The 22,680-nt window shown below is 38.8% G+C and overlaps 1 protein-coding gene across 2 annotated transcripts in view; it reads right to left on the bottom strand.

The window, feature by feature from the left end:
* Window positions 1-22,680, bottom strand: part of LOC126353313 (uncharacterized) — a 373,943-nt gene that overhangs the window by 136,022 nt on the left and 215,241 nt on the right. For both annotated transcript variants that reach the window (XM_050002753.1, XM_050002754.1), the window contains exons 8-11: window positions 15,609-15,739; window positions 15,132-15,253; window positions 11,468-11,694; window positions 6,447-6,603 (exon numbers count right to left, since the gene is read on the bottom strand). In XM_050002753.1, the coding sequence (XP_049858710.1) occupies window positions 6,447-6,603; window positions 11,468-11,694; window positions 15,132-15,253; window positions 15,609-15,739 (637 nt within the window). The remainder of the gene's footprint in view (window positions 1-6,446; window positions 6,604-11,467; window positions 11,695-15,131; window positions 15,254-15,608; window positions 15,740-22,680) is intronic.

The raw sequence follows: 22,680 nt of genomic DNA, 5'->3' as shown, positions 1-22,680 counted from the left end.
CGACAGGAAGTGCAAGATGGCTAAGCAGGGATGGCTAGAGGACAAATGTAAGGACGTAGAGGCTTATCTCACTAGGGGTAAGATAGATACTGCCTACAGGAAAATTAAAGAGACCTTTGGAGAAAAGAGAACCACTTGTATGAACATCAAGAGCTCAGATGGAAACCCAGTTCTAAGCAAAGAAGGGAAAGCAGAAAGGTGGAAGGAGTATATAGAGGGTCTATACAAGGGCGATGTACTTGAGGACAATATTATGGAAATGGAAGAGGACGTAGATGAAGACCAAATGGGAGATATGATACTACATGAAGAGTTTGACAGAGCACTGAAAGACCTGAGTTGAAACAAGGCCCCCGGAGTAGACAACATTCCATTGGAACTACTGACGGCCTTGGGAGAGCCAGTCCTCACAAAACTCTACCATCTGGTGAGCAAGATGTATGAGACAGGCGAAATACCCTCAGACTTCAAGAAGAATATAATAATTCCAATCCCAAAGAAAGCAGGTGTTGACACATGTGAAAATTACCGAACTATCAGTTTAATAAGTCACAGCTGCAAAATACTAACGCGAATTCTTTACAGACGAATGGAAAAACTAGTAGAAGCCGACCTCGTGGAAGATCAGTTTGGATTTCGTAGAAATGTTGGAACACATGAGGCAATACTGACCCTACGACTTATCTTAGAAGCTAGATTAAGGAAGGACAAACCTACATTTCTAGCATTTGTAGACTTAGAGAAAGCTTTTGACAATGTTGACCGGAATACTCTCTCTCAAATTCTGAAGGTGGCAGGAATAAAATATAGGGAGCGACAGGCTATTTGCAATTTGTACAGAAACCAGATGGCAGTTATAAGAGTCGAGGGACATGAAAGGGAAGCAGTGGTTGGGAAGGGAGTGAGACAGGGTTGTAGTCTCTCCCCGATGTTATTCAATCTGTATATTGAGCAAGCAGTAAAGGAAACAAAAGAAAAGTTTGGAGTAGGTATTAAAATCCATGGAGAAGAAATAAAAACTTTGAGGTTTGCCGATGACATTGTAATTCTGTCAGAGACAGCAAAGGACTTGGAAGAGCAGTTGAACGGAATGGATAGTGTCTTGAAAGTAGGATATAGGATGAACATCAACAAGAGCAAAACGAGGATAATAGAATGTAGTCGAATGAAGTCAGGTGATGCTGAGGGAATTAGATTAGGAAATGAGACACTTAAAGTAGTAAAGGAGTTTTGCTATTTGGGGAGCAAAATAACTGATGATGGTCGAAGTAGAGAGGATATAAAATGTAGACTGGCAATGGCAAGGAAAGCGTTTCTGAAGAAGAGAAATTTGTTAACATCGAGTCTAGATTTAAGGGTCAGGAAGTCATTTCTGAAAGTATTTGTATGGAGTGTAGCCATGTATGGAAGTGAAACATGGACGATAAATAGTTTGGACAAGAAGAGAATAGAAGCTTTGGAAATGTGGTGCTACAGAAGAATACTGAAGATTAGATGGGAAGATCACATAACTAATGAGGAGGTATTGAATAGGATTGGGGAGAAGAGAAGTTTGTGGCACAACTTGACCAGAAGAAGGGATCGGTTGGTAAGACATGTTCTAAGGCATCAAGGGATCACCAATTTAGTATTGGAGGGCAGCGTAGAGGGTAAAAATAGTAGAAGGAGACCAAGAGATGACTACACTAAGCAGATTCAGAAGGATGTAGGTTGCAGTGGGTTCTGGGAGATGAAGAACCTTGCACAGGATAGAGTAGCATGGAGAGTTGTATCAAACTAGTCTCAGGACTGAAGACCACAACAACAACAACATAAAAGGACAGAAATGTTGTTGTTGTGGTCTTCAGTCCTGAGACTAGTTTGATACAACTCTCCATGCTACTCAATCCTGTGCAAGGTTCTTCATCTCCCAGTACTTACTGCAACCTACATCCTTCTGAATCTGTTTAGTGTATTCATCTCTTGCTCTCCCTCTAAGATTTTTACCCTCCACGCTGCCCTCCAATACTAAATTGGTGATCCCTTGATGCCTCAGAACATGTCCTACCAACCGATCCTTTCTTCTAGTTAAGTTGTGCTGCAAACTTCTCTTCTCCCCAATCCTATTCAATATCTCCTCATTAGTTATGTGATCTACCCATCTAATCTTCAGCATTCTTCTGTAGCACCACATTTCCAAAGCTTCTATTCTCTTCTTGTCCAAACTAGTTATCATCCATGTTTCACTTCCATACATGGCTACACTCCATACAAATACTTTCAGAAATGACTTCCTGACACTTAAATCTTTACTCGATGTTAACAAATGTCTCTTCTTCAGAAATACTTTCCTTGCCATTGCCAGTCTACATTTTATATCCTCTCTACTTCAACCATCATCAGTTATTTTGCTCCCCAAATAGCAAAACTCCTTTACTACTTTAAATGTCTCATTTCCTAATCTAATTCCCTCAGCATCACCCGACTTAATTCGACTACATTCCATTATCCTCGTTTTGCTTTTGTTTATGTTCATCTTGTACCCTCCTTTCATGACACTGTCCGTTCCGTTCAACTGCTCTTCCAAGTCCCTTGCTGTCTCTGACAGAATTACAATGTCATCGGCGAACCTCAAAGTTTTTATTTCTTCTCCGTGGATTTTAATACCTACTCCGAATTTTTTCTTTTGTTTCCTTCACTGTTTGCTCAATATAGAAATTGAATAACATCGGGGATAGGCTACAACCCTGTCTCACCCCCTTCCCAACCACTGCTTCCCTTTCGTGCCCCTCGACACTTATAACTGCCATCTGGTTTCTGAACAAATTGTAAATAGCCTTTCGCTCCTTGTATTTTACTCCTGCCACCTTCAGAATTTGAAAGAGAGTGTTCCAGTCAATATTGTCAAAAGCTTTCTCTATGTCTACAAATGCTAGAAATGTAGGTTTGCCTTTCCTTAATCTAGCTTCTAAGATAAGTTGTAGGGTCAGTATAGCCTCACGTGTTCCAACATTTCTATGGAATCCAAACTGATCTTCCCCAAGGTCAGCTTCTACCAGTTTTTCCATTTGTCTGTAGAGAATACGCGTTAGTATTTTTCATCCATGACTTATTAAAGTGATTGTTCGATAATTTTCACATCTGTCAGCACCAGCTTTCTTTGGGATCGGAATTATTATATTCTTCTTGAAGTCTGAGGGTATTTCGACTGTCTCATACATCTTGCTCACCAGATGGTAGAATTTTGTCAGCACTGGCTCTCCCAAGGCTGTCGGTAGTTCTACTGGAATGTTGTCTACTCCGGGGGCCTTGTGTCGACTCAGGTCTTTCAGTACTCTGTCAAACTCTTCATGCAGTATTGTATCTCCCATTTCATCTTCATCTACATCCTCTTCCATTTCCATAATATTGTCCTCAAGTACATTGCCCTTGTATAGGCCCTCTATATACTCCCTCCACCTTTCTTCTTTCCCTTCTTTGCTTAGAACTGGGTTTCCATCTGCGCTCTTGATATTCATACAAGTGGTTCACAGTTCTCCAAAGGTCTCTTTAATTTTCCTGTAGGCAGTATCTATCTTACCCCTAGTAAGATAACCCTCTACATCCTTACATTTGTCCTCTAGCCATCCCTGCTTAGTAATTTTGCACTTCCTGTCGATACTTGTTTTTGAGACTTTTGTATTCATTTTTGCCTGCTTCATTTACTGCATTTTTATATTTTCTCTTTTCATCAATTAAATTCAATATTTCTTCTGTTACCCAAGGATTTCTACTAGCCCTCATCTTTTTACCTACTAGGTCCTCTGCTGCCTTCACTATTTCATCTCTCAAAGCAACCCATTCTTCTTCTACTGTATCCCCCCCCCCCCCCAATTCCTATCAATTGTTCCCTTATGCTCTCCCTGAAACTCTGTACAACCTCTGGTTCTTTCAGTTTATCCAGGTCCCATCTCCTTAAATTCTCACCTTTTTGCAGTTTCTTCAGTTTTAATCTACAGTTCATAACCAAAAGATTGTGGTCGGAGTCCACATCTGCCCCTGGAAATGTCTTACAATTTAAAACCTAGTTCCTAAATCTCTGTCTTACCATTATGTAATCTATCTGAAACCTGTCAGTATCTCCAGGCTTCTTCCATGTATACAACCTTCTTTTATGATTATTTAACCAAGTGTTAGCTATGATTAAGTTGTGCTCTGTGCAAAATTCTATCAGGCGGCTTCCTCTTTCATTTCTTAGCCCCAATCCATATTCACCTACAACGTTTCCTTCTCTCCCTTTTCCTACTACCGAATTCCAGTCACCTATGACTATTAAATTTTCGTCACCCTTCACTATCTGAATAATTTCTTTTATTTCATCATACATTTCTTCAATTACTTCGTCATCTGCAGAGCTAGTTGACACATAAACTTGTGCTACTGTAGTAGGCGTGGGCTTCGTGTCTATATTGGTCACAATAATGTGTCACCAAGTTGGGACAGAAATACCAACATAAAATCAAATGCATACCAGGAAAGCCATCATTACACAGAAATTTGTCTAGCTATGAGTGAGTGGAAAACATCAACAGAGTTATCAACAGTAACACTACAGATAGATTACACAGCAGTTATGCAGAAACATTAAATGAATCCAACCGAATTGAAAGTGTCTAATATACATAAAATAAGTAAAGGGGGAGACGAAATTAAGAGGAAGATATTTTGGCCCATGGAAGCATGAGAAGAATATAGATCCAAGCATAGAAGAAGTAAAAAAAATATTGCCACATTTAAAAGAAGTGCTGTGCTTTTATGGGCACACTAAAAGAATGTCATCTCGCAGAATGACAAAATGAATCGGAAGCACATGGAGAACACCACTAATTGGCTCAAGGAAATCAAGAAGGGTGTTCCGGGGAGGGGGGTTACACATTGGATGTATTATATGCATCACAAAGAATTTTCAAAATTTCACTCCAGATGAGAACAGAAGTGCTGAGGAGAACAACCACCTCAGATAATAATAGCATATTTAGTCCTTTGTAAGCACCCAATGGGGAATATATCTGACCTAAAACAAACTCATGTTGTGTAGTACAGTGTACTTCTGGTGCCACTTTCCTCTCCCATATTTTTTTTATTTGCGAAGAACAGTCCTCAGTGAAGCTCCAAATAACCTCAAATTTTTCTTAAGTAAGTTTCAATATTGTGAGAAGGAAAGTTGCTACTCACCAAACAGTGGATGCTGAGTCATAAATGGGCACAACAAAAAGACTGTTCCATTCCTGGATATTTGTCTTAAGTAAGTTTGTCATATGTCGCTAGCTAGTACAAAAGTGCTGAGCCTTCGTGGCCACCTCTTTGAGTATCAGCTGTTGGCTTCTGTCTCAAGATCTTCAGCAGATGTTTAATGATTTTCTTGATGATTCACCAGTGTGGGCTTGCTCTCCATCACTGGTGGCAGACTGGATTCAAGCCCATGAGCAGAGATTGTAAGTGCCTGTCATACTGAACATCTGAGGGCTTTTTCCTGCTCAATGCTGTTGCCCCCCCCCCCCCCCCCCAGCCACCTGCTATGGTGATGGAGGTTGTTGCGACAGGTGGAGAAATCAGCCATAATGTATGAGACCGGTTACATTATAAATTTCACTAACAGAGAGGTTCTTACTGTGGAGAACACCTACCATTCCACTTGTTCAGGAAAGCCATAGAAATTCACAAACATGAAAATACAAAAATTGTTCAACAACAAAGAAAATAGCCTCACAGTAAATAACTCCTGGATTCCAATGCTGCAGTAAATGACCATTGTGATTAGTTAGTGGGGAACCACAGTGGTAATAACCTGGGGAAAAGCCTTCGGGTATAAATAATCTCTGATGATGGGCTTGATTCCTCTCTGCCACCAACAACAGAGGGTGCCCTTTGACATTGCCAGCCACTCGCAATGGCAAAAGTCAGGAAAATCATTTAATGTTGGCTGAAGCAATAAATCTCAAGTAGCCTTCAATGGTATTGGTACTTTTCATCTCTGTGCCTATAATCACACTGTATTCTCCCACACAATGAGTTTTCAGTAAAAGATTGATCAGGAATCCCCTAGGCTCTCACTAAGCAATTTCTCTGCAGTATCCTCCTTTCTATCAACAGTGTTACTTCAGCATGGTATGCAGGAGAGCTTCTGTGGAATTCAGAAATAAGCTGAGGGATAGTGGTAGAACAGGAGTTGTGAGGGTGGGTCATAAGTCACACCTGGATAACTCAATTGCTAAGATTACTGTCCGCAAAAGGTGAGGTTGTAGGTATAAGTCCCAGTCCAGTAGAAGTTGTAATTGGCAGGAAGTTTCAGGATACCGCACACACTGCTGCTACTGAGTGAAAGACTAATTCTGGAAATACTGTTCATCATGGAGTTGATGTACTTTCCATCCCTATACTCTGATATTTACAGCTACTTTACAGACAGATTGAACACAGTCTCTCACCTCCTTCAAGTTTCCTCTTTGCCGTATCCTTGCCTGCAACATCTTCCAAAATAACATCTGATGGACGATGGTCAAGTTCCATAAGGCTGCCTACAGAATGACAGCGGGCTGGTACTGATGTTAAGACATCATTTCCCATACCAGTAGCAGCTCCATCCTGCAAAAAGGGGTACGCATTTCAGAAGAAGAGTTTGCCAATGAACAATAAGAGTGTTACCTTCATCCCTCTTAACTAAACTGCCTTTATCAGTACGCAAAAAAATTATTGTGTGTTAATGTATCATAAATGGTGCTCTCAAATCATGCAATATGGACCTATGCTGAATGGAAGTCATTTTTATGTTGTTTTTGTCAATAGATGTGGTTTATGTATGGCAAACATGGTTAAGGTTTTGGTTTAGGAACCAGTATATTGCCTGCAGAAGATGCATATGCACAATATTTAATAACACCAAATGCTGTACAAGCTACTTATGGAATGTAGTTGTATGACATAAGTAGGAACCAACATGCTGCTTGTTTGACAATCTACATCTTTGACATGTGTTATTTGGCTGACTGAGAACATCAAGACAAATATGTCACTTCACTGCTCACCAGAGATTCTGTTCTTTATCACCAACACTGTTCAGAGAAAATGTCAAGGTTGGCAGCCCATTGGAAGTAATGATCTTAGGTGCTTGTAATTGTTTTACTTTCAAAAATGTAAACAATGCTTTTTTACGAAATTAAAAAAAAAACATGAAAAATTATGTGTCTAAAAGTAAATCTATTTCATCTGGTGAAAAACTACTAACTGTCCTGCTTTCAAGCAATTCAGAGATTTAACAGAGGTTACGTGAGCCATGTCAGCATCACCAAAAATAAGTTTTGTCTAAATTACATACTGAGTGAACATAAAAAATTACGAAAAATGAAACATCTACTCTGTTAACCTTCTTTATTTGAACTGGAAGTCAGTTTAGAGAAAGTTTATATATAAGGCGGGAAACAAATTTAAATGTGACTAGTTTGAAATAAAATGTATAACAATGTGTCTGTGGAAGATTAATATTACAGCATTGAGTGTATGTTCATTGTTACAGGTTGATACATCAAAATTGATAATCACATGATTCACAATCAGAAAATTTATATCCTTTTAAAAAATAGACAAGTAGACATGCAACACTCAAAACATCTTGCTTTATACTGTCTCCATCCTACCATTCAATGGATGTGTCACAGTGACAGTACAAGTATAAGTTTAAAGTTATTGAATCTATATTAATATTACTGTAACTGTTACTCTCCAGGGACACATTCTGTGGTTATTTCATGCTTTGAAGTGCACCATGTTCAACTTACTCCCTGCCAATGGCACCATTTTCCAAGATGACTCTGTCCCTGTTTGCACTGCTAGTCTGTTAAGTTAGATAAACGTACGGACAAACCCAGTAACTTGGATTTTATCATTATACAGTGTCTGTACTCAGTTTTGTACTGGAAAAATCTGGCCCACCCCTCCCTCTTCATCACTGACTGAACTACATTTCAAACTGTCCAAAATTCCTCTGTAACAAAGTCATCAGTCAAATACCACCATTCCACAACAAATGACAGCAGTGCAACAGTTTAAAAGTGATTATCCCCTGTATTAACATTGTGCATCTGGTTATTAACATTGTCCAAGACTTACCAAGCGGGAAAGCGACGGTAGACAGGCACAATAAAATAACACACAAACACACACACACACACACATACACACACAAAATTTCGAGCTTTCGCAACCGGCGACTGCTTCGTCAGGAAAGAGGGAAGGAAAAGGAAAGATGAAAGGATGTGGGTTTTAAGGGAGAGGGTAAGGAGTCATTCCAATCCCAGGAGCGGAAAGACTTACCTTAGGGGGAAAAAAGGATAGGTATATACCGGTGCGCGCGCACGCGCGCGCGCGCACACACACACACACACACACACACACACACACACACACACACACACACAAGCAGACATATTTAAAGGCAAAGAGTTTCCTTCCCTCTTTCCTGCCGAAGCAGCCGCACAGTTTAATGCAACAAGAAAAAACAGTCCAATGATAATATGACTACTGACGTTAAATGGGTCCATTTTTTATGTTTATGAAACGTGTGAGCATAACTGTGCCACTGTATTTTGCTTGAAGTGTGCCAAGAGGTGTAGTTCACACAATATATGTTATGGGCAGGGACATAAAATTTCTTATTAATGATGAAGCAAAAAGTAAAATTAAATCATCTTTTCAGTAACATAACTCGAAACTGGCAGCTTTAATTAAATGTGAAATTTGGCATTTTACCATTCTCATGTAAGGACATAAATCTGAGGGTAGCAGTTCACTGGTACAAGTAACTAATAGTTACTAATGCTGAAACTGGATTTTGATTTTTTTTATTAACTCTGAGGATTATGCATAATCTTAAAATAATAGCTGATAGCTGACACAAGGAATTTAGGGCTCTAGATGTGATGCCAAATGAACTAAGGTCCAGTAATAGTATTGGTACAAAAAACAGCACATTTCTGGCTCATTTTTAAGGTGGTGAAGCAAATTAAACTATATATTTTCATAATATTAATACGAAGAACACCATAAAAGGCACTTCTGTTTTGTAAACACATAAATCAAAATGACATCTGGTACCTTACAAACCTAACCGAAACCCCTGAGTACGAAATATATTGTAACCATAAACTTCATTCACAAAATAGTAAAACAGATATTGAATAAACATTCTCAGTGTCCAGTGTTACCACAAGAGACTTGTTTGCATGACATCAAGAGCCATGTGTTGCTATTGGCTGAAGGAAGAAAACAAAGTATAAATGATGGTGGTTTCCAAAATAGGCAAAATAACACCGGAACTGGCTGTAAAATGAAACCATTTTTTTTTTTTCTGTCACTAGTTACAGGGAAAAAATTCTTGAAGGAGAAGAGACATGAAAAAATAATTGAAAACAGCCTATACTATTGTTGAGTTCACAGATTACAATGTTGTTACATTATCTGGTTACAGTTCTGATGACATTTCTCCTCCAAGAGTGCGATTGAGGGGGGGGGGGGGGGGTGGAGGACTGAAAATAACTGACATTAAGCCAGGTACCCACACGCAGTTAAAATGACACCACAAAAAGTAGCATGATGGCTCAAACTGCAATGGTGCCATGAGGGGTTGTGTCAAAATGTCAAAGCAAAATTTCTTGTAGCAATGTTTTCAACATGCCATCCACTGAAATTATGTTGGTAGGCATGACTTTCATCATGTGGGATATAGCTGTAAAGCTGCACTGAGAACTAAATAAGAAGAAAAGAAAAAAAAATGTTGAGTCCAAAAGTGGATGAAATCTCTAAATAACAGGGATGTATCAAAAACACCAAAGAATATGACAATTCATTGTATCAAATGAGATATCATAATTTATGCAAGTTACTAACAACAGAGCTTCACATATTCATTCTGTCATTAAGTGCCAGTAAAACATAACTTTGCCTTTAAGATATTCATGTCCAAATGCCACAGATTTAACTGTACCTGTACCCTAGACGAAGTTCTATTGGAACTCAAATTTTTATGCATTTTAAAATCAGATTATGCTGTCATTACCAAAATCTTAATAAAATACCTGTAGTGGATGACATGTGCTCCATCTTTTTTCCATGTTATAAATGTAGTGATATGTTGGGAAAACTAAGTATCAGTTATTAATTAGCCAATTATACTTTGTTACTTTCAAAGTAATTTGCATAAAACCAATACTTACAGTATATACAGACCAGATGATATACACCTTATATACATTCAGTGCATAGATTTGTTCCTGAGTGCCCATAAGGGGAATGATAAAATTCTTCATCAAGTTTGTAAATACTACTGTATGGCAATAGGGAACATAATCCACCTGTTAACGTACTATCATACATTTTGTCATCATGATTCCTTGACTGTTTTACAACATGAAGAACTCGCATCTTCTCGCAATAGATGCACATATAGTAATAACAAATTTAATGCAATTAGGAATACTCTTTCAACTGATTTGTTGAATTAAATATGTACCCAGCTTAACACAAATTATCTCACCTGTTAACGTACTATCATACATTTTGTCATCATGATTCCTTGACTGTTTTACAACATGAAGAACTCGCATCTTCTCGCAATAGATGCACATATAGTAATAACAAATTTAATGCAATTAGGAATACTCTTTCAACTGATTTGTTGAATTAAATATGTACCCAGCTTAACACAAATTATCTCACCTGTGCTTTAATGATCTCCTTTTACATGTAAAAGAAAGAGGTGACCCAAGTTTAAAATATATTCTGTTTAGTGCATAACTGAACAAAACAGATCTCAGTTGGAAGTTACATTTCTTTGTTGTTTTTTGAACTACTGTCCTTTTGCTCAAAGAAAAGAAAAATTTTGGTATTGTTACATTCACTGGTGACAGTTTCAACAGCATTTCACTCATAGAGGTGTGTTAGGATTGGGAACAGGGACAACATGCTAACCAAAACTGTGGAATGCATGGGGCAATTTTAATCAAACTCAGAAACACATCACTTACTACCTGGAAAAACACCAGGGGTAAGATGCATCCAGCACCCCTTTAAAAACATGGAACTAAACTAAGTTTGCTTTTACAACATGGAAAGATTTTATTCCTATCTAATATAAGACTGAGACAAATAAGTAAATGGGCAATGATGGGTAATCAAAAGTAAACCAAATGAAACTACATTGCTTAACTCCCCTATTACTCTAAATTCCACCAAAATTTCAGAAATTAACTACTACTGTAATAAACCTAAGTTATATTGTTTCCTAAAATTGTAGTATATTACCTTTTGTGGCCTGTGCCATTGCCTGCTTGATTACAACACATAACCACATATGTAGAAATAATGAACACAATACAATAAACATATTGTTTTCAAAACATGAAGCAAAATTTACAAATAAATCTATTTCTCAGTATGCTATAAAGCAAAGTATTACCTGTTCAGCTCCCACTAACAACTTGTCACTGCCAACATTTGGTGCAGGTGGTGCTAGTGACAGCAGGAGATCCAGACGAACAGGTGTTTGGTTCGCCAGTTCTTCTGCTATTTCTAAACAAGACTCTCCATATCCCTCATTCACCCACCAATGGGAACATATCTTCTCAATGTCAGCTCTCCGACCAGGTGTTACAGTCAGCATTTCTCGAATTAAAGGTGATGCAGCTGCACAATTAGTAATAATGAGTATAGGGAAATACTGCAAACAGGATAAGAAGTATACATGTAATATGTTACAATTACTCACTGCAAACAAATGTATTGTTACTGTTGGTGATTTTTAACTCCTGTTGTTGCAAATCTCAGTATTCTCACTTTTATGTATACTGTTCCCTAAACTAAACTAAACTTTTACAGGTAAAAGATGTATCATAAAGAAATGATAAGCAGTACAGTGGGTCTTAAAGGCAAAAGATTTAGAGCACAATGTGTGATTTGAGGAATAACTGATGTACATGGTACCCAAGCTGTAAACACATTTCTTTCTTTCAGTTCTTAGGTGGAGACTCACATGGCACAAGAAGTATACAGAATATGCTGAACACTGCAAAACAAAGTGAGACAGAGAGAAGTAATGCTGTGGGGTAGTAAGTTAACTATTCCATTTTGCATCCCAGAAAATTTCAGTAACGCTCCATACACTGAAAATAGCACCAATTTTAGTGGTATGGCAAGAATAGTGTCATTTAAGTAGAAAGTGCAAAAGTATTTCAGATGGAGATAAATGATACAGGGGATTTGTTAACATAGTCTACTGAGGCTACTGATGCTGAATGAAAGTTTTTGCAATCTTTCTTACAGTTCTGCTTAAGTGTAATGTGTATGACTGGCTACACTCGAGTGAAGTACATATAGTCTATAATAAAGATGAATGAATGGCTATTATCAGGTGGTTGTAAAGGCAAATATTGTACACATGGTACCAGTATCATTCAAGACTTATGTGAAAATGGCATTTAAAAGGTGCCTTTCCGATTTCATAATGCAGGACTGTTTCTATGTGATGACGAGTAGTTGTTTTTCAGTTTGAGAGGGTGAAGATAGAGTCCTGAAGAAGGGATTAGGGAACATATTACATTCTGAAGTCACCCAAATCAGATGGTTATGTTTCGACAAAAACATTTTTATAGCCATCAGCCATACGTGTTCAACTTTATTCTTTACTAGCTTTGGTTTTTACAATCATCGTCACTGGAAGAAAAGCAGTACATCAGATGGATCAAAAATGTGCACCCACTCGTACGAGACTCATCAACACACCAAATACAAAGATGTATCACAGGTGTAAGTCTCAGAGGCAGGTTGTGTAGAGACTACTGACAGTTAACAGGTCAATTAATCCTACCTTCTCAACTTCACAGAACTTCTTTTATAGTTTTTCCTCCTTTCACTTCCTAGCAACCAAACATATCTGCAGTTCCAAAACTCTGAAGCAGAGTAAGGCCCTTCCCCCTTTCATTTTGCTGTTTTCTTACATTATCTTTTATGTGATTAATTTTGCCAACCCTGTCTTTGGAGTCTTTTCAAAGCAAACAAACTGTGCCAGGTCAGCCAATGACCTGTTAACTGTCCGTTAGTCTCGGTATGTGATCTGCCTGAGTGATTCATGACATTTGCTAAATTATGTGGATTTTACATATTACTGTGAGACATCATCGTATTTGGTATGATGATGAGTCTTGCATGAGTAGTACGCATTTCTCATCAATCTGATGCACTGTTTTTCTTCTAGTAATGATGAAGATTGTAAAAAAACTGGAACCAGTAAAGAATGAAGTTGAATTGTACAGCTGATGACTATAAAATTCTTTTCTTCAAATATTTAACAGATGTACCAACACAAAGTAAAAGAGATATGTTTGGATTACAATGCATCAGTGAAACTTATCAAATGTGTAAATATTAGAAGCTAGAGACTGAGAGAGGAAGGCAAAATATTGTACACATATGACGGCACCTTTGAAAATAGACAGGCTTGATACAAACAGCATTCATGTCATGATGCACACAGGGGATTAACAATGTCAATTCTTTTCCTTTTGCGCACCAAAAATATCAGTAATGACAAGAGTAATACAACTCCGAGAAAAGTATCAAGTTATCCAAATGTTGCATCATCCAGTTTTGACACTCAAAGCTAACCTAGTCTTCATACCTTGATGTCTTTTTAATTTAGATATCAGACCTTAGATCTGATTATATGTTGTTAAATCTAATCCATAGTGCAAAGAAGTACAAGTATGTGATATACAGCACAGGTATGTATATGTTTTTCCACCAGTGTACAACACTAACTGTAAATTTTGAGATTTATCACCTTTCCTTACCTTCCATTAAGAGTCATTATTTCTTCCTAGTGCTAACAGTTTCCCCAACATAGAATGAATCTATCAGCACACTCTCTGTGCTACTTCTGGCAAATTTTAACTTTCTTTTACAGCGGAACTTCCTGGCAGATTAAAACAGTGTGCCAAACAAGGACTCAAACACAGGACCTTTGCTTTTTGTCGGCAAGTCCTCTGCTGACAGAACTACCTAAGAACAACTCGCATCCCATCTTCAGAGCTTTTACTTTCCTTGCAAATGTATGTGCAGATACAAAGCTTTGAAGCAGAGTAAGGTGCTGCCCTGTCTTGTTTTGCTACTTCATCTTTTATGTGATTAACTTTGCCAATCCTATCTTGGAGAAATTTTCAAGCAAATAAACTGTGCCATTTGAAGAGAACCATGATTTTCTGTCTTAATGCTTTGATGGGAAAAGTTAATTATTTCAGTTCACACACACACACACACACACACACACACACACACACACACACACACACACGCGCTACATGAAGTCCAGGAACAATTTAAATTATTTACTGCACCAGAACTAAACACTGTGCAGATATCATACATATGTCATTTTGAAGAGAAAGCCAGAAAGCTTTTTTTCCCCCATGTATACCACTATAGCGTAGTTTATGTGTACCTGAACACGGAGCTCCCGCATCGATGGATCGGCCGTGCTATAGAAGGGGACAGCTGTTTCATGAAGTGCCCTCCCTGATCACCAGATCTCACTCTGTGTAACTTTTTTCCATGGGGACACATTGACGATCTGGTGTATGTACTGCCTCTACCACATGATGTGGCAGAGCTCCAGGAGAGAACACGGGAAGCGACTGCTACAGTCGACGATGTCATGCTGGGACGGGTAAGGCAAGAAATTGATTACTGTACTGACGTCTGCTGGGTCACTCATGGTTCGCATACTGAATGTTTGTAAAAAAACTTTCAGAGTTTCTCTTCATTATGCAATACATATGACATCTGTACAATGTTTAGATCTTGTGCAATAAATAATTAAAGTGTTCCCGGACTCTCTCTCTCTCTCTCTCTCTCTCTCTCTCTCTCTCTCTCTGTGTGTGTGTGTGTGTGTGTGTGTGTGTGTGTGTGTGTGTGTGTGTGTGTGTGTGTGTGTGTGTGTGTTATAATTAATATGATAGTCTATCAGTGCATTTTCTGCCACAAAATTATTTCAATTACAGCTACACATATGTACTTGAGCAGTCAAGGAAATGAAAAAGTGAGAAATGATCTGTCCTTGTCTTACTTACGTGATGGTTTCTTTGGTTCAAAGTAGTCTCCTTGGGAGATTTGTCTCACAAGACGTTTGAAATTGGAGCCATCAAAAGGCATTGCTCCATAAACCAATGTGTATAATAGAACACCAAGTGACCTTTAACATAAAAATTAGGAATTTCCATTTGTATATAATTTTCTGGAAATAATTAATAATGGCAAATAGTTTGCAGAAGTATGTTTATGTGTATAACTGTAGATACAAAGGAGTCAGAATGTGCCCAATATTTTAATGGTAATGTCACTGTAAGTAAATACACCATTTTAAGATTAGAGGTAGTATCTGGCAGCTAAACTTATACATTCAAACAATTAAGGAAACAAAAAGAGTTTTCACTAAACAAAGTGAAATTTATCCAAAGATACAGTAATTATAAAATTATATGCTGCTACTTTATTATTATTATTATTATTATTATTATTGTTAATCATGCATTAAAAATTTCTCTCACCAGCAGTCCACTTCAGGGCCATGGTAAGGAGTTCCCTTAACAATCTCAGGTGAAGCATACAGAGGACTGCCACAAAAGGTATTCAACAACCTTTGCTCATCAAAGACGTTCGACAAACCAAAATCTGCAATCTGCGCAGGAATATAAAACCAACTGGTAAATATAACCATGAAGTACAATGTATGAAATTCACAAACATGACCATTTCTAATCAAACTATGTAATACAATTGCACAAAGACTAAAATATTAATTAATATTTGTAGGGAATGTGAGCAATGAGGATATGAACCATTTGCTGTAGTTTCAACTTTTATATACTACTTACAACATGATTATCTGGTGCATCCATAATGGATAAGCTTAATATGTTGCTAGCACTTCAGGTAATTAGAATAAGATGTGTATTTTGGAAGTGTAAACAAAAAAAAAATCCTCGCCAAAAGACTTAACAAAAACCGGACTCCAAACTAAATCAGAAAAAAAAGTAACAAAAAAAGTGCTTCGGCCAAGATAGCAAAACCACAAAATGAAATTATTTGGTTAAAAGCTGAAATCAAATCTCTTTACTAGAAGAAAGACTACCTCAATTTACAGTTGTACAAAATGCACCTAGAACCTAGCTATAATCTTATTGTTCATGTATTCATGATCCCCCCCCCCCTGCCAAGACGCAATGAACCATAGATCTTGCTACTGGTGGAGATATCTGCGCACCTCAGCGATACAGATAGCCGTACCATAGGTGCAACCACAATGAAGGGTTATCTGTTGACATGCCAGATAAACGTTTGGTTCCTGAGGAGGGGCAGCTGCCATTTTGGTAGTTACAGGGGCAACAGCATGGATGATTGACTGATCTAGCCTTGTAACATCAACCAAAACTGCATTGCTGTACTGGTACAGTGAATGGTTGAAATCAAGGGGAAACTACAGCAGTAATTTTTCCCAAAGGCATGCAGCTGTATTGTATGGTTAAATGATGATGGCATTCTCCTGGGTAAAATATTCCGGGGGTAAAATAGTCCTCCATTTGGATCTCCAGGCAGAATTACTCAGGAGGATGTCATTATAATGGGAAACAAAACTAGTATTCTACACATCAGAGCATGGATGTCAGATGCCTTACCCAAGAAGGAAGGTTAGAAAATTTAAAAAGGGATAGGTTAAAGTTAGATATAGTGGGAAATGATGAAGTTAAGTGGCAGGAGGAGCACAAATTCTGGTCAAGTGAATACAGGTTATAAACACAAATACGATAATGCAGAAGTAGGTTTAATAATAAATAAGCTACTATTAACAGCAAAGTGTGAGCATTATTGTAGCCAAGATAGACACAAAGCTCACACCCACCACAGTAGTACAAGCTTATATGCCAACTACACTCATGCTCATAAATTAAGGATAATGCTGATACAAGGTGAAACAATGCTCTGGTGGATGGTTTGCGGGATTAAATCACCTAGGGTTATGACCATATGGTGCATTTGACCTGCGGTCTTCACACGGTGCCACTGGCAGTAGTCCACATACACAGAGGTGTGTTGATGCATCTCAGAGTACAGTGCAGCAAGTAAGTGTGCAGACATTTTTAGACAAGCTAATGGTGACTGTGTGTTGAAAATGGCTCAAAGAACACATATTGAGGACATTATGAGGGGTAGAATACTAGGGCAACTGGAGGCTGGTCAAACACAGCAGGTCGTAGCATGGGTCCTCCGTGTGCCACAAAGTGTGATCTCAAGATTATGGCAATGATTCCAGCAGACAGGAAACATGTCCAGGCGCAACAGTACGGGATTTCCACAGTGTAGAACACCACAAGAAGACCGATATCTCACCATCAGTGTCCGTAGACGGCCACGGAGTACTGCAGGCAGCCTTGCTCGGGACCTTACTGCAGCCGCTGGAACAGTTGTCCCCAGACACACAGTCTACAGATGACTGAACAGACATGGTTTATTCGACTGGAGACCTGCAAGGTGCATTCCACTTACCCCTGGTCACTGGAGAGCCCGTAAAGCCCGGTGTCAAGAACACAGTACATGGTCATTGGAACATTTGTCCCAGGTTATGTTCACGGATGGGTCCAGGTATATTCTGAACAGTGATTCTTGCTGGGTTTTCATCTGGTGTGAACCAGGAATCAGATACCAACCCCTTAATGTACTTGAAAGGGACCTGTATGGAGGTTATGGTTTGATGGTGTGGGGTGGGATTATGATTGTTGCATGTACACCCCTGCATATCTTTGACAAAGGAACTGTAACAGGCTAGATGTATCGGCACATCATTTTGCACCAGTATGTCCACCTTTTCAGGGGTGCAGTGTGTCCCACTTTCCTCCTGATGGATCATAACACATGGTCTCATCGAGCTGCCATCTTGGAGGAGTACCTTGAAGCAGAAGATATCAGGCGAATGGAGTGGCCTGCCTGTTCTCCAGACCTAAACCTAATTGAGCACATCCTGGATGCTCTTGGTCGACGTACTTGCACATCTTCAAACCCCTAGGACACTTCAGGAGCTCCGACAGACATTGGTGCAAAAATGGGAGGCTATACCCCAGCAGCTGCTCAACCACCTGATCCAGCGTATGCCAACCCATTGTGTGACCTTTGTACGGGTGCATGGTGATCATATCTTACATTGAGGTCGGGATACATGCACAGGAAACAGTGGCGCTTTGTAGCACATGTGATTCAGCATGGTTTTCTCAACTTATCACCAATACCGTGGACTTACAGATCTCTGTCATGTGTGTTCCCTATGTCCCTATGCTATTAGTGTCAGTTCTGTGTAGTGCCACACTGTGTGGCATCACATTCTGCAATTATCCTTAATTTATGAGCATGAGTGTACTTCCAAAGATGATGAAAACATTGAACAAATGAATCATGAGATAAAATAAATTATTCAGACAGTAAGGGAGATGAAAATTTAATAGTCTGAGGGGACTGGAATTCAGTTGTAGGAAAAGGAAGAGAAGGAAAAGTAGTAGGTGAATATGGACACAGGGAAAGGAAAGAAAGATGAAGCCACATGGTAGAATTTTGCACAGAGCTATATCACAGCTAACACTTGGTTTTAAGACTCATCACAGAAGGTCGTGTATGTGGAAGAGACCTGGAGACATTGGAAGGTTTCAAACTGATTATACACTGAAATGCCAAAGAAACTGTTATAGGTACACATATTCAAATAGAGAGATATGTAAACAGAATACAGAATTGTGGTCAGCAACACCTACATAAGACAATAGGTGACTGTCGCAGTTGTTAGGCCGATTACTGCTGCTACAATATCAGGTTATCGAGATTTGATGGTCTGGTACATCTGGTCTGGTAGAACATAAATCTCCGACATCGCTGTGGCCAGAAAAAGATCCTCCAAGATCAGGACCAACAACAACTGAAGAGTATCATTCAACATGACAAAAGCGCACCATTCACAAATTGCTGTGGATTTCAATGCTGGACCATCAACAAGTGTCAGCGATCTCAAAATGCAACGAAACATCATTGAAATGGGCTTTCGGGGCCAAAGGCCCACTCATGTACCATGATGACTGCATGACACAAAGCTTTACACCCTGCCTGTGCCTGTCAACAAGGACACTTGACTGTTGATGACGGGAAACATGTTGCCAGATTGGACGAGTCTCGTTTCAAATTGTATCCAGTAGATGAACGTGTATGGGTATGGAGACAACCTCATGAGTCCATGGACCCTGCATATCAGCTGGGGACTGTTCAAGCTGGTGGAGGCTTTGTAATGATGTAGGGTGTGTGCAGCTGGAGTGATATGGGACCCCTGATATGTCTAGATACGACTCTGCCAGGTGACACATATGTAAGCATCCTGTCTGATCACCCGCATCCATTCATCTCCATTGTGCATTCAAATGGACTTGCAAAATTTCAGCAGGGCAATGCAACACCCCACACATCCCGCATTGCTACAGAGTATCTCCAGGAACACTCTTCTGGGTTTAGACACTTCTGCTGCCCATCAAACTCCCCAGACATGAATATTATTGAGCATAGCTGGGATGCCTTGCAATGTGCTGTTCAGAAGAGATCTCCATCTCCTCGTACTCTTACAGATATATGGACAGACCTGCAGGACTCATGGTGTCAATTCCCTCAGCAATATTTCAGACATTACTCGAGCCCATGTCATGTTGTGTTGCAGCACTTCTGCCTGCTCAGAGGGGCCTACATGACATTAGGCAGGTGTGCCACTTTCTTTGGCTCTTCAGTGTATAACGGTAAGACAGAGATTTTGGAACCAAGTTTTAAATTTTAAGGCATTTCCAGGGGCAGGTGTGGACATTGACCACAATTAATTGGTTATGAACTGTAGATTAAAACTAAATAAACTAAAGAAAGATAGGGATTTAAGGAGATGGGACTTGGATAAACTAAAATTAGGAAATGATCAACAAGAACAGAGGAAAGGAATACAGTAAAGAATGAATGGGTAGTTTTTGAGAAATGAAATACTGAAGGCAGCAGAGAGTAGGTAAAAAGATGAGGGCTACCAGAAATTCTTGAGTAACACAAGAGATACTGAGTTTGATTGGTGAAAGGAGAAAATGTAAAAAAGCAGTAAATGAAGCAGGCAAAAGGGAATGCAAATGTCTAAGAAATGAGATTGACAAGAAGTGCAAAATGGCTAAGCAGGAATGGTTACAAGACAAATGCAAGGAGGTATCACAGGGGGTTAAGTCAGATTCCATCCACAGGAAAATTAAAGAGACCTTTGTAGAAAAAGAGAACCACCTGTATGAATATTAAGAGGTCAGATGGGAAACCAGTTCTAAGCAAAGAAGGGAAAACAGAAAGGTGGAAGGTGGAAGAGTATATAGGGGGACTATACAATGGAGATGTGCTTGAGGGCAGTACTATGAAAATACAAGAGGACACAGACAAGGTGTATAAGCAGACAAGGGGAAAAAAAAATTCCCGGATCTTTCCCGGCTTAAAAAGCACTTTTTCCCGGGGGAAAATATACTTTTTCTGTGTTAAGAGACATACTTTTCCTCAGAACTGTAAAACTTGTCATCCCTTTAAATGGTTAAGGTTTTATACATCATCTTCGAACTTTCCAGCAGTTTAGAGGCGAAGAAAAAAACACTTTCCTGAAAGATATTTGATGTGCAGCAACATGATGGTGCATATTCTTGTATTGCAGAAGTATAAATTTGAATTTCATCAAAAATAGCATATTCGTTTTTGAAGCATTGAAATCGAGTTGCAATGCTAATTTGTAAGCCGATCACAACTCATGTCACGTGGTGTCGCCAGTCGATGACAGCAGATATTCAGAGCATAGGGCACATGATGTAGCCACCCAATAGCAACATCACAGTTAAGTAGCGTGAACACACAAACAGGAAAAGTTAACAGTTTAAATCAATATGCATAGTGTGGCTACAAGAGAAGCTAAGCTTTCTCATATAATATTGGCCTCTAAGATTAATAAGCTGAAAGAAAAGCTAAGGTTTCAATTATAATATTGGTCTTCTTTGCGCATGTTACACTAAAAGATATGTCACACAAATTTCCCAGTAAAATTTTAATACTGACATAAATTTCTGGTTATCTGCACTCAAAATTCTTCTATGAGGCTGGTCCTCAAAATGTTAGGTTTTAAAGGAGAGTCAAACACTTTGTGATTTAAGAAACCCATAATCCATTTTGCATGAAAATAAATTTAATTTGAAAGTAACACTTTTTGAACTACCATTCGCAATATTTTCTGCTACCTGTTAGAAATAGGTTTGTTTCAGCAGTTGTCAGAGAGCTCCAGAAAACAGGCATTATAGTGCGTGCACAGATATGATGACATAGGAGGCTTGTATGTTCATATATATAAAGCATTAAGAGATCTTACATTAAGTCTTAAAAGAAACAGGACACAAGAGGATACTCCAAGAGCATCGTAATTTCATAAGCCATACTAAAATGCATAATTCGACTTAAAGTGCACATTTGTATGTCCAGATTCACAATAAAGTAGGTCCCAACCTGAAATTAAGCTTTTCAGGGTGGCTTTCGGGATGTAAATTTTCTTGGACTGCCACTACTGCCATTATGCCATAATAAAGAACAAAACATGAGCCTTAGTGCTCTATTTGCCCGAAGATGAAAACGTGAAATTCAGTGAACAGTTGAAACTAGCCAATACATTGGAATGAGACACTTAAATTAAAATAAATTGACTGTGTCTGTGGAAAAGATTTAAAAGCTAAATTTCTTCAGTACACCGAAAAAATAACTTCATTGTTCTGCAAGAGGCTTAATGCTTCACTGCCAAAAACGTGGAAATAAGAAAACTGAAATTAATAATATATTTTAGCATTCCGTAATTATGCGAATGTATTTTAACACACTTGACAGCTCCCAGTCATAGAAAACTGTTTTATGTTCAGTTGACATGAGAACTGTAAATGAAGATGAAACAGCAAAATCACTAAACGTAAACACAGGTCATGTAGAGCTACCCCCTCCCAACTACAACTCATACCGCTCTGCGCAAGTGCAGATGTGGAAGCTTGGGAGTGACAGAAAAGTTTTTCCTGAAAGCATATGGCTGCTTGTTGCTACTGGCGATACAATGTAGCTCTACACACTAACCAGCCAGAAGTGGGAGAAGGTACTGTTCATAGAAGACTCAACTGGGCACGAGTCCGCTGACAACTGCTCAAACGAAACTAATGTAAACAGTTGTGACGGCATGCTCATGAGAAGTAGTTTGTTGCTATGAAGTACTGCATAGTCTTCATCCTAACCTTTCACAGATTTTGCTGTTGCCAGACACTCATGTGTGAACTGTGTTTTGTTGTTGTAAATGGTGCATTTCCTTTGCAACTTCTATTTTGTTTTGTTTTTCCTCTCGTTTACGTTTCGTTGCTGCAGTATTATTCTGCAGTAGCGAGATATGGTAATATTCTCTGTTGGAGTGCCACTTCTTACCAGTCAAAATTACACAAATTTAACTGAAAACTGATCAATGAAAAAGTCCAGAAATTCTAAAATATTCCCGGGTTTTTCCTAGTTTTCTACCAG

This window comes from Schistocerca gregaria, chromosome 1, assembly GCF_023897955.1.
Source record: "Schistocerca gregaria isolate iqSchGreg1 chromosome 1, iqSchGreg1.2, whole genome shotgun sequence".
NCBI lineage: Eukaryota > Metazoa > Arthropoda > Insecta > Orthoptera > Acrididae > Schistocerca > Schistocerca gregaria.
This window is presented reverse-complemented; position numbering and strand designations above follow the sequence as displayed.